The 12,223-nt window shown below is 35.0% G+C and overlaps 1 protein-coding gene across 1 annotated transcript in view; it reads right to left on the reverse strand.

Annotated features, from left to right (window-relative positions):
• LOC149786041 (E3 ubiquitin-protein ligase rnf213-alpha-like) overlaps positions 1-12,223 on the reverse strand; it is a 165,428-nt gene that overhangs the window by 60,647 nt on the left and 92,558 nt on the right. Inside the window, exons 20-22 of the mRNA XM_089976323.1 lie at positions 9,309-9,568; positions 5,628-5,751; positions 3,243-3,359 (exon numbers count right to left, since the gene is read on the reverse strand). Of these exons, the coding sequence (XP_089832449.1) occupies positions 3,243-3,359; positions 5,628-5,751; positions 9,309-9,568 (501 nt within the window). The remainder of the gene's footprint in view (positions 1-3,242; positions 3,360-5,627; positions 5,752-9,308; positions 9,569-12,223) is intronic.

Genomic DNA, 12,223 nt, shown 5'->3' on the forward strand with positions numbered 1-12,223 from the left:
AAAACTGGAACATATTTAAGATTGCTGATATCGATTTTTTCTACTCTATTTTTCATTACACAATTTAAAATAATTATTTTTTTCACTTCATAGCCTCTTGAAGCTCGCACATTTCTTGAACTGGAACATGAACATAGTGAAACATCAATAATAAAAACTTCTAGACTGTACATAATTGTGGGGCATGTACCCAGAGGATTAAGTTAGCCATTGTTTCTGATGTTGATAAAAGGAGAGTTTTAGAAAAACAAAGTTGTAGTTTGTGTTGAATTATGATTGGCCACAGTAGGTACATTTGTACAAGTTGTGGTCTTGAAATTCCATCCACCTGCAAAGTGTCTGTGAGGAAAGAAAACAAGCCCACTGTACACAATGCTGTTATAGAGGTAATTCAAATCTAATAGTTTAAATACACACAAGTTTTACCTTTTTCTCTATTCAGCAGTTAACAAAAACGAGGATATGGGCACAAAAGATTTGCATTTTACTTAGAAATTGTCATATTTTTTTTATTACAAAATAATAATTCAGTACTACTACTGCTAACAGAATGAGTCTCTTCAAGGAAATGACACTCTACAGGCCGAAAAGCATTTCCAGAGGGCTTAATAATACCATTTCTTCATTTCACTACTGAGGGTTAAAACTATTCCTTATATTTTAGACCTATACCAAAATTTTCAAATCATCTGCCATGTATGTCACATTGGTACCATGTTCATTAATACCAACATGACATCATTTATGACTAACAAGATGTCACAAGAAGTCTTCTGGTGGAAACACCATGTTGTTATGACTTTCCAAACAGCAGATTAGAAATGATAACATTTTCAAGCATCAACCTTTCCATTTAGGATCAAGTGACATCATAAGAAGTCTTCTGATATAAGCATACTAATGATACGACCAGTCATCTTGGAGAAGTAGTCATAACACGATTTTCATAATGACCAATGTTGCTGACATACTGGAAGTCAGACTGGCACCATTTCATTTATGATCAAAAAGTCAAAGTCTTTCAGTCAAAATCATGTGCAGATACAACCATTCATTCAGGAGCAGCAGTGAGCAGCACCATTTTCATTTCAGACCAACTAGACAAAAGAATCCTCCTCCTCTGATATCACACACCTTCAGTTGCAAAATGGTTACAGAAACAATGCACGCTGAGCAGTCCTATTATTCCCAACTGATTTTCAGGAAAATAAACAGGGTCTTCAAGATTGAACTTTTGTATTTGATATTACAGCCTTGAACATTTTAAATGCTACAGCCAGGACAGAAATGTACATAGGTATGACAATAACATTTTGCTTACAACCTTTGACCCTTAAGTAATTTTGTCTTAAATTTTCTGTTGAATGCACAACTCATGTAAAAGATACATGAATTTAGAACATTTTAAAATAATGCTTTACCATTTTTTGCAATCATAGAAAATGATTTCTGCTAAAAGCAAGAAAACAGGAAATACAGGAACTCTTGGATCTATTTTAACGAGATGAGTTTAGTGACTGATGCTTGATTTTCCAGAAACTAAAGAGATGAGTATTCTTTTTTCAAAACTGCTGCCACATTGAAATCATCTCTGATATTCTTGAACAATATAAGTTTATAACTAGCAACTCTAACAAAAATATTTTATGTAAGATTGGCATCATCTTCATTTAGAAATAAACATTAGAAAACCCATCCTGATATAGCTATCCATTCAGAAGAATTAGTGACAAGATTTTTAGTATGTTTATTGTGGAAATTATGTTTGCAGTCAGATAGGCACCATTTCCATTGAAAACCAGATATCATAATTAGTCTTTGGGTGAAAACCACATGTTGATATGACTTTCCATCTTGGGTTAGAAATGAAATAATATCTTCAAGATGGCTGTCAGTGTGGCCATACTGGATGTCAGATAAGCACCACCATAAGAAGTTTTCTTACAAAGAACCAATACTGGTGTGACTTTTCATCTAGAAGGAGTAGATAAAAGATTTTGAAAATGGTCACTGCTGTGACCATATAGGATATCACATCAGCACAATTTTTATTTAGACCAACTAGACATCAGATGTCTTCCAGTGAAACCCAATGCTTACTAATATAACTTTCCATCCAGAAGGATCAGCAATAATAAGATTTTTTTATGACTGAAGTGGTGCCCATATTGGATATTAGATGGACAGAGATTTGATTTTGGAAATCTCGACATCATAAAAAGTCTTTTAGTAAAACCCCAGCTGATATCTTTAAGCAGAACTATTTTCATTTAATACAAACTAGACACGATAGAAAGTCTTTTTATTGAAAACCTAAACTGATATGACCATCCATTCAGGTAGGGTAGTGGTGGATGCTGTGATGGCCATACTGGATGTCTGTGCAGAACCATTTTCATGTAGGCCTAACTAGACCCTGGGATGAATATGTGTAAAGTTTCATGGAAATTCATGAAGTAGTTGAGGAGCATTAGTGATATCATATTCCCTAACAGACAAATTGACATCAGAAGATTAGTTTGATTGAAGGATAAATGGCCATCTCATAAACTCTTCTGGTCTGTGATCAGTAGTGCTAAAAATAAACAAAAGTTTCTGCTGAATGCAACATAAAATATATGACTTTTAAGAACCTTAGCACAAAATTTAAACAATGTTCCCAGTGATGAACTAAGCATTCACCTTAAGCAGGTGGACAAACAAGATTCCCAGCATATCAGCATATTAAATTTGGACTTTAATATATTATAAAGCTCCAGTTATTATAAAATTTTAATGTTGGTCTCCATGCTGCTTCAGCAGGTAAGATAGACAAGACAGGAACCCATGGCATATCTGAGCAAATCTTTCTAACAAGCTTCTCTGGATGGAGAGATGGGTATGACCAAACCAAGATACCCATCTCCAACTAGATGGTCAGCTGTGGCAGTGGGGACTTAAAAACATACTAATTCTACAGTTAAATGTTGTTGTGGTGAGAATATCATTTATTCTACCTTCTGTATGGATACAATTTTCTGGTGGCCTTTTAAAAAAAAATTGATAATGAGTGAAATTCACATACTTAGACAATACCCAAAAAAGTGCCATGTTGAGTAAAGATCAAGATTTTAACTTAAAAACATTGAACAATAACTTCTATTATATCTGGTGCATGTAATTTGGATTTTTAATGTAGCTTTAACAATTTCTATCATACCCTGGTAATAAAACCTATGATATAATGAAGATGTGTACATTACCTTAATTGCCTTATCCAGCTGGTCAGTACCCTCTCCAATCACCACTTTGGTCACTGCCTCTCTGATGTCAATGTATTGGGGTCCACACACAATGTACCTGTCTGACACCTCTCTCACCTTGTAAAGATCAGGATATTATGTAATATTTTACAAGTGTTGCTTTTACGCAGCATTGAAAACCTCTGCAGAATACCGTAGGTAATATTTACTTCATATTATGTGGACTCTGGCTACAGTAACTTTTAATGATTATTGATTGACTGGATGGTGTAGCAGAATTTCTTCAGAATGTTGATGAGATCAGGCAAGTATTCTTCTGGAATCATAACTTAATGACTAATTTGCTAATATATGAAATAAATCATAGTACGAAAACTTCTGGCATATTAGGTACATTTAACTCATCAACCCTGCCCCAATCTCCCCAATAAATTTACATTGTCATGAGACTGTAACCTACTTACGAGCTCTACAACATCAACATTATTTTTGATATACATAAGCAGGTGGTATTACAGAAAAGGAGAAAGATGTTCTGCAGTAATATCAAATAATGTCATGCTGAAGCATAAAAAATTTAGATATGTACCAGGAATATGACATGAAAGACACCTCAGTATAGAAACTTTAGGCATATCAGATACATACAATATTACATAAAAGACACCTCAGTACTGAAAATTTAGGCATATCAGGCACACACTGTATTACGTGAAAGACAACTCAGTATAGAAACTTTAGGCATATCAGGTTCACACAATATTACATAAAAGACACTTCAGCATAGAAACCTTAGGCATATCAGGTTCACACAATATTACATAAAAGACACCTCAGTATAGAAACTTTAGGCATATCAGGTTCACACAATATTACATGAAAGACATCTCAGTATAGAAACTTTAGGCATATCAGGCACACACAATATTACATAAAAGACACCTCAGTATAGACACTTTAGGCACATCAGGTTCACACAATATTACATAAAAGACACCTCAGCATAGAAACTTTAGGCATATCAGGTTCACACAATATTACATGAAAGACATCTCAGTATAGAAACTTTAGGCATATCATGCACACACAATATTACATAAAAGACACCTCAGTATAGAAACTTTAGGCATATCATGCACACACAATATTACATAAAAGACACCTCAGTATAGAAACTTTAGGCATATCAGGCACACACAATATTACATAAAAGACACCTCAGTATAGAAACTTTAGGCATATCAGGCACACACAATATTACATAAAAGACACTTCAGCATAGAAACTTTAGGCATATCAGGCTCACACAATATTACATAAAAGACACATCAGTATAGAAACTTTAGGCATATCAGGTTCACACAATATTACATGAAAGACATCTCAGTATTGAAACTTTAGGCGTATCAGGTACACACAATATTACATGAAAGACATCTCAGTATAGAAACTTTAGGCATATCAGGTACACACAATATTACATAAAAGACACCTCAGTATAGAAACTTTAGGCATATCAGGTAGACACAATATTACATAAAAGACACCTCAGTATTGAAACTTTAGGCATATCAGGTACACACAATATTACATAAAAGACACCTCAGTATTGAAACTTTAGGCGTATCAGGCACACACAATATTACATGAAAGACATCTCAGTATAGAAACTTTAGGCATATCAGGTTCACACAATATTACATGAAAGACACCTCAGTATTGAAAATTTAGGCATATCAGGTACACACAATATTACATGAAAGACACCTCAGTATTGAAAATTTAGGCATATCAGGTTCACACAATATTACATGAAAAACACCTCAGTATAGAACTTCAGGTATAATAAGTACATGCAAATAGTACATAAAACTTTTAACTGAATACAGTAACAGACATAGACACTATAGACCTGCAAACTCTGACAAAGAATCTTAATATTAAAGACACTGCTGCTGCCATCACCTCTGGAATAAGATACTTGTGCCTTGCAATAATCCAAAGACAAAACAAAAAAGTACCAACATGTCTTGTTATCCACAGTTAAGACAAAAAGGTATAAATCTGGTGGCTTTATTAATATGTTTTGCCATCCACAGCTGAGACAAAAGGTATCATTGTTAGAATTATCAATATCTTTTGCCATCCACAGCTGGGACGAAAAGCTATAAATCTGGTGGAATTATCACTATGTTTTGCCATCCACAGCTAAGACAAAAACATATAAATCTGGTGGAATTATCAATATGTTTTGTCATCTACAGCTGATACAAAAAGGTATAAATCTGATACAAGCAGCAACATGTTCAAAATAACTATCTGTCTTCCTTGACTTGGCATGTATATAAATATTGATATTAACCATATACAACAAGGTAATAATACCTTGTCCCTTTCTTCAGCAGGCTGATATTTAATCCATCTAAGGTATCCAACATCTGTCTTCTTGCACACTGCCTGGTAGCTGTCAACTCCATAACATCGGCATAGATACTTTATAAAGTACATCCTGCAAAATATAATAAAATTATCATTATTATCATGTCTAGACAAAGCTCTTATCTTCTAGATATATGTAATAAAAAGTCTGATGATAAATACCAGCACTTTCTTTGAGAGTATGGTTGATTTTCATCTGGGTTTCTACAACATGAATTACAACAGTAACAGTATACTCACATGACCAACTGGGATGATGCTTGTTATAATGCACTAAGGTTTGAGCACAATAATGATGTGAAAATGTCCATTTTATTGCCTATTTTGGCAGTTTGCTTCATGGCAACATCTTTTCATTAAGATTGAGAAGGGAAGGTTTGAGCCCATGTCACTGATAACTTTTGTAAAAGAAGATAAATGCTATTTTCGTGACACAAAATTGTTAAATAGTCACAGTCATAATATATGAAATTATCAATCTAAAGTAGAAAAATATGAAATAATTTTTTAGTATGTGTGTTTCTCAAAGCTTTTTCTTTTCTTAATTAACCCTTTCATCACTAAGTAGTTGGATTAGGTGTCAAAATCAAGGTTAAAAATCAAATTTTATGAATAATTTACTAAAATGTGCATATCTATTACAACTGTTAAAATACAGGTGCAAACAGGTAACACAACAGGTAAAATACAAGTAATTATCTATTTACCTCTTAGAAAACTTAGAAAGTTCCCAAAACTTGTTCAACTGACCCAAGATGTACTCATTAATAATTCCAGTAGCTAGACAATTCTTTCTTTCAAGTATTTGACAGATAGAAGCTTGTCAAAGTCTCGTTAAAGTTACTTGTGAGTAAAACAATAAATTTCACAAAATGTTTTCCTTTTATCTTCAAGTAAATAAAACTGATAACACCAGTATAATAACTGAATTTATAGATTTATAGAAGAATCTATCATTTATAATGTCTGTACATGTAATCTTTATTCAAGTGTCACCTGCAGACTACACAGGTAAGTCTTCACTGCTAGTAATACACCTTTGTATGAAAGTCCACAAAACAGGTGCTCCTGGCATTAACACACAGTGGAACTTTGCATTTGTGTAGTTCTGGAGTGCTTGAAAGGATTATATGTCACAGACACACCTGGATGGCTGGCCTTGTAGTTTTTGTGCTTTTTGTTGCCGACTTCACACAGTCTAGTAGCACTCCCACTTGGCACTTGCCAGTGTGCTTTTTCATCCAGTCTTTCCTCATCAATGTTCAGTTGTCTTGGTCTTTTGAAGGTTCTTCTTACTTGCTGAATATTTCCGATCGGCTCATGGGCCACATCCATGCAAAATGACAAGTCTCTTGCCCATTTTCCAGGTGGATTATGATCCACAACTGTACCCTTCAAGACAAAGGTGTTGTACAATGCACACTCTCTCAATTTTATCTCTATCCAATGATACCATCACATGGTTTTCTTTTCTTTATTCAACCTTGTGCTCTGGTCTAACCTGTCCGGGGGCCCCGAGTGGCCAAGTGGTCTAAAGTGCTCTCCGCTACGGATCACTGCCATCTCACCTCTGTCTGCGTGGGTTTAAATCTAGAATTTGGCCAAGGTGGGTATGTGAGAAAGCTTGCCAGTAGCTTCTTGTGGGTCAGTGGTTCTTCCCGGGGTTTTCCCAGGTTCTTCCTCCACCATTAATAGTGGCCGCCATGAATAGCCTATCATGTGCTGAAAAATGGCGTTAAACCCCACAACAACAGCAACAACAACTAACCTGTCCACACCTCCCATGTATCTGGCATAATCTGTCACTGTATGTGTACAAGAAGCTGAGTTCTTGTTCCATCTTTATTCCGTCGCTCGGTAGTTTGATCTGCTACTGGTCAGTGACACGATGACAGATAGTAGGCAATATGATTGTCTTTCCAGTAGGAATGCTAGCAATGGCCCACTCATGAGCTAGTCTGATGTTCCTCAACATATTCTTCTAGCAGGAGCAATTGATTGTACCAGGGCTTTAGGATAATATTTACGATTTGTTCTTATTGTTTCACACAGGTATGTTTTCCGTTGGTAAAGGTAATCAGCGAGATGTTTGCTTGGAAAAAATTTTGGTGTATATCTCATAGCCCTTCATTTCAATTGCTTTGGTAAGAACAATTACCACCTTAGATGACAGGTCAAGGTTTTCATTCCCAACTTCTGCATTTTTTTCAATATAAACATCAAAATTATAACAATATGACATCACAGCGTCTGCCGGAACCCATATCTTTATTATAAAATTAACTGGCTTATCTTTCATGTATTGTTTCAAGCTCAGTCTCCCTTTAAAAGTATCATTGCTTCATCAACTGTAACTTGTTTGTGAGGGACATATTCAGACTGTAATGCATGTCTTAAATGGTCTAACAAATATCTCACCTTGTGTAATTTGTAATTTGCAACACACCTGTCATCACTAAAGTGCAGGTAGCATCTGATCTGAAAAAAATCGATCTCTGGACACAATTCATCCCTGTCAAATTTCATGGTGTCCATAATAATTAAAATTCCATAAAATGCCTTGATTTCATCCAAGGTGAGATTGGTCCACACACCTGTATAGCCTCTGGCATGTTTGATTGTCACATTCAAATTCGTTAGACGGACAACGTTTCCAAAAGCTTTATCTGAATAGAATATTTGAAAATATTCCAAAGCTTTCCTGGAGCCATCTAACACTTGGATGGGTCCAACTCTCTCAGAAAACTGAAACAAGTCTCTTTGGTTTTCCAACTTCACCCAAACAATATTACGTGGAGAATAAAATTCCTCCAGTTCAAAACTTCAAAGTCCTCTTCATTGTCATCACTGTCACCCACAAGCGCATGCCATTGTCTCTCCAGATGTTTTCTCTCATTTTCACCAAACTGTACTAGGTCGAAATCTGTAAAATCCTCTGATAATTCAAAATCTGACACTTCACTCTCATCTGATCTTTCTTCGAACTTGGAAAACTCATTAAAAGTGCCTACTTTGTTCAATATTTCTAGTTGTATCCAAGCTAAACTCAAGAGATAATCAAATAATAATATCTACATTACAAGAAGGAAGTTATTAGAGGTACCCCGAAATTTATATAGTCGGGTACTATAATGTTACAGAAGAACACTGCTCCAGACTGGTAAAGCAGTCCATAGTGTTTACGGACTTACTTCCCATGGACTGGAAAACTGGTACATAAAGATGAAATGGTTAAGTATATTATTACATATAAAGTGTCACTTAGCAGCTTGTAACAAGGGCATTAGGACTATGGTCACCAGTGCTTAACCTCCCTATTAACAATGTATAGATTGATAACTGTCCTACTCACTGTATAAATTATTGCTATATAATGACTCTAATCATTACATTGAATTACCTCTTGATAACTGCCTACCTCATTATATGGAATTACCCCTTGATAACTGCCTAACTCATTATATGGAATTACCTCTTGATAACTGCTCCACTCATTGTATGAAATTATTCTGTATTCACTGTCCAAGTCATAGTATCAAACTACCCTTATCAAAGGGGTGGGTGAGGAGAGACATTTATCTAAAATAGTGAATTGTGCAAGAAAAAAGATTTATCAGAATTACATACTTTGGCCATTTGCAATCTCCCTCACACAAAGCTGCAGCTTGGTCAATCAGTCGTCGTTGCTGGGTAGTAGGAATCTGACCTTTCTTCAGTACAGTCTCATGGATGTGTTTTGCTGTTATAGCTAGGCCAAATCTGGCTTTGGCAATGCCATACAGTCTCTGCAACATACTGGGACTCGTTTTTATATCATGCTCAGCATCAATCAAATGGTCAGTTGCTAAGGCAACTTCATCTCTGGCACAATTCAAGTAAAATGAGTCCTGAAATTTTTGAATATTAAAAACTTTGTAAATGTAACAAATGAAGAGGAACATTCTTTCTGTGGTACTGAATTTTGCATATTCTGCATATAAAACAAAGAAAGAACAATATGATATAGTAAATACAGTAGAATGGGTGTGTCACTTTGGACTGTTAACAATTCTGAATTTGTCAAATATGCCTTATGTGTGTGTGTGTGTGTGTGTGTGTGTGTGTATATAGAGAGAGAGAAAGAGAGAGAGGCCTCAAGGGATATCAGCTGTATTCAACTACTCAAGCTAGCCTCTTTAATTAACTCATTAACCCCTGGAGGTTTTTGTCGTTTTCGCACGAAATGTGATTAGGAAACACATTATGGTTGCTATTTCTGGAAACATCCTAATACATTGACTTTCAAGAGATTTTCCATTAGCCTAATGCCTAGTTGTGTTAGAAACACCATTTTCAGTGGGTAAAAGCTGGAGTTTTGGAGTTTTTTTTTTGTTTGCTTAACGGACCCATCATTTTCGTATTGAGACCACTCTTCATTCCAAATGCCCACCATACCCTACTTTTTGCAAAGGTTCACCTGTCTGTGTGCAGTTCAGACTGGTCTGCCTTAGATAATCAGATTCCCATCATGGGCGAATTTTGGGTGAGAAAAAAAACCGGTCCAAAAATTTGGTTTTTCCCTCTGTATTTTGTAGTGTAACTAGAAAGTCCAGATTATCTGGTATCATTGTAGAACTACATCTGTCTACCTTTCTATAATACCACCCACTTTAGTGTCTCATACATGACCTTCATGCTACAGAGCTTGGCAGTAGGCTACTACCTCCTGCCATGTAAACACGGTGCCAGGGGTTAATGAGGTAAGGCATTATTATTATGTACTGTGGTATGCAACAAACTTTCTAATGATGAAGAACAAGTATACCATGTTTCCTTTCATAATTATAGATTTAAAGCCATTGAGTGTAAATTAAAGTGTGATAGTTTTCTTCAGAAAGGTAGGTGATAAAAATGTGAATCCAACAGTGCACATAAACCAGTGAGATGACGGGTCGTTTAAGGGGAAATAACTCTTGTTGCACATCTAAATCTGATTATGTTACAAGTCATCTAAAACCTGTTGGACTGAAGGTACACAGCCAGTTTGGTTCAAATCAAATAGAAATTGTGAACTGCTACTGTGTTCACATCCCAGAGGAATGTCTAAGTTTTCCAAGAGTTGTATCTCTGTACACAAAGGTCAAATCTTATAATCTTTAAACAAAAGAGTGTGAATACTAGAATTTTCATAGACTCGGTAAAAATTGATAAAGAGTGATATTCTGCATGATAGGATAAACCTACTCATCATCAAATTCATTCTGAGACCTTGTTTAGCTGAACCACTCATGTTTTTGGACCCAGCTGTAGTTCTCAAATGAAGCACTCATGTTTTTGGACCCAGCTGTAGTTCTCACATGAAGCACTCATGTTTTTGGACACAGCTGTAGTTCTCACATGACAAATATGATGGATACACTGATATCATTTTCAGAAAGTGGTGGCGCAGCATGCATTTTTATCAGAAATTGCCTCATCAAGTGTTTGTCAAAAAGTGGGAGGATAACACTAAAACCCAGTTATGCCCAAGATGTGTATTTACGAATGAGTTTAGCTGGAGATGAAACTTTAAAAATTAAACAAAATTTAAACAGATTCGTATTTCAAATGTTTTATACATTGTTATGAACTGACACTGACAAAAATGTAATTAATTTTGTGATTTTGTTCTGTTAGTAATATTTAGACAATTACTATTTCTTTAAACACGCCAAAAATTTTAATTGATAATCATCCTGTTTTATATACGACTTTTTGTTGTTTATTTTTCAGTGACAAACTCGGAAAGCAATCTGAGTTATATTTGTGCACATTTTCATAGCAGATCTTTGCTTCACATGTTTTGTTTTTGAATATACTGGCCTTTGAACGAGAATAATAGGCAGGATAAGTCTGTTTTCATTCATTACCATTCACATAATGCATGATTAATGTGCCATTTGACTAATGGCGTAGTCCAATGAGACCTAGGTGCATCGGTCAATGGTTGAGTTTGGAATTTCTTCTAGTTTGTTTTCAAGCAGTGACTTAAATGTGGCAGCCCAGTGAAACATAGGCACATTGGACAGTGCTTGGGTCTGGAATTTCTCCTAGTTTGTTTTCAGACAAAGAATTAGATATTTCTGCATGTTTTTCGATCAGAAAACAAATAAATTGTGTTAATAAAACTCCAATAAAATCACCAGTAAATACAGTAAAAGTAATGTGGATGCTATAGCACTAACAAGGTGGATGGACAGTGCTATGTATTAGTCCACAATTGTAGATTGTACTTTAAGATAATGGTCATTTGTAAACAACAGGTTTACACAGCAAATTTTTGTCCATAATTGTAGATTTTAAAGAGGTTTTTATGAGCTCATGTTCTAGACACAAATTTGTTAACAATTTCATAGGAATTTTCCAGGGAACAACTCACATATAGGTCAAGTGAAAATGTATGTATGTATGTATGTATGTGTATATATATATATATATATATATATATATATATATATATATATATGGGTTTGGTAAACAAATCATTCATTCCAGTTTTCAAGATCTTTTTCTGGAATCATTTT

This window comes from Sinohyriopsis cumingii, chromosome 12 (genome assembly GCF_028554795.1).
Source record: "Sinohyriopsis cumingii isolate HCF-2022 chromosome 12, ASM2855479v2, whole genome shotgun sequence".
In the NCBI taxonomy this organism is placed as follows: Eukaryota; Metazoa; Mollusca; class Bivalvia; order Unionida; family Unionidae; genus Sinohyriopsis; species Sinohyriopsis cumingii.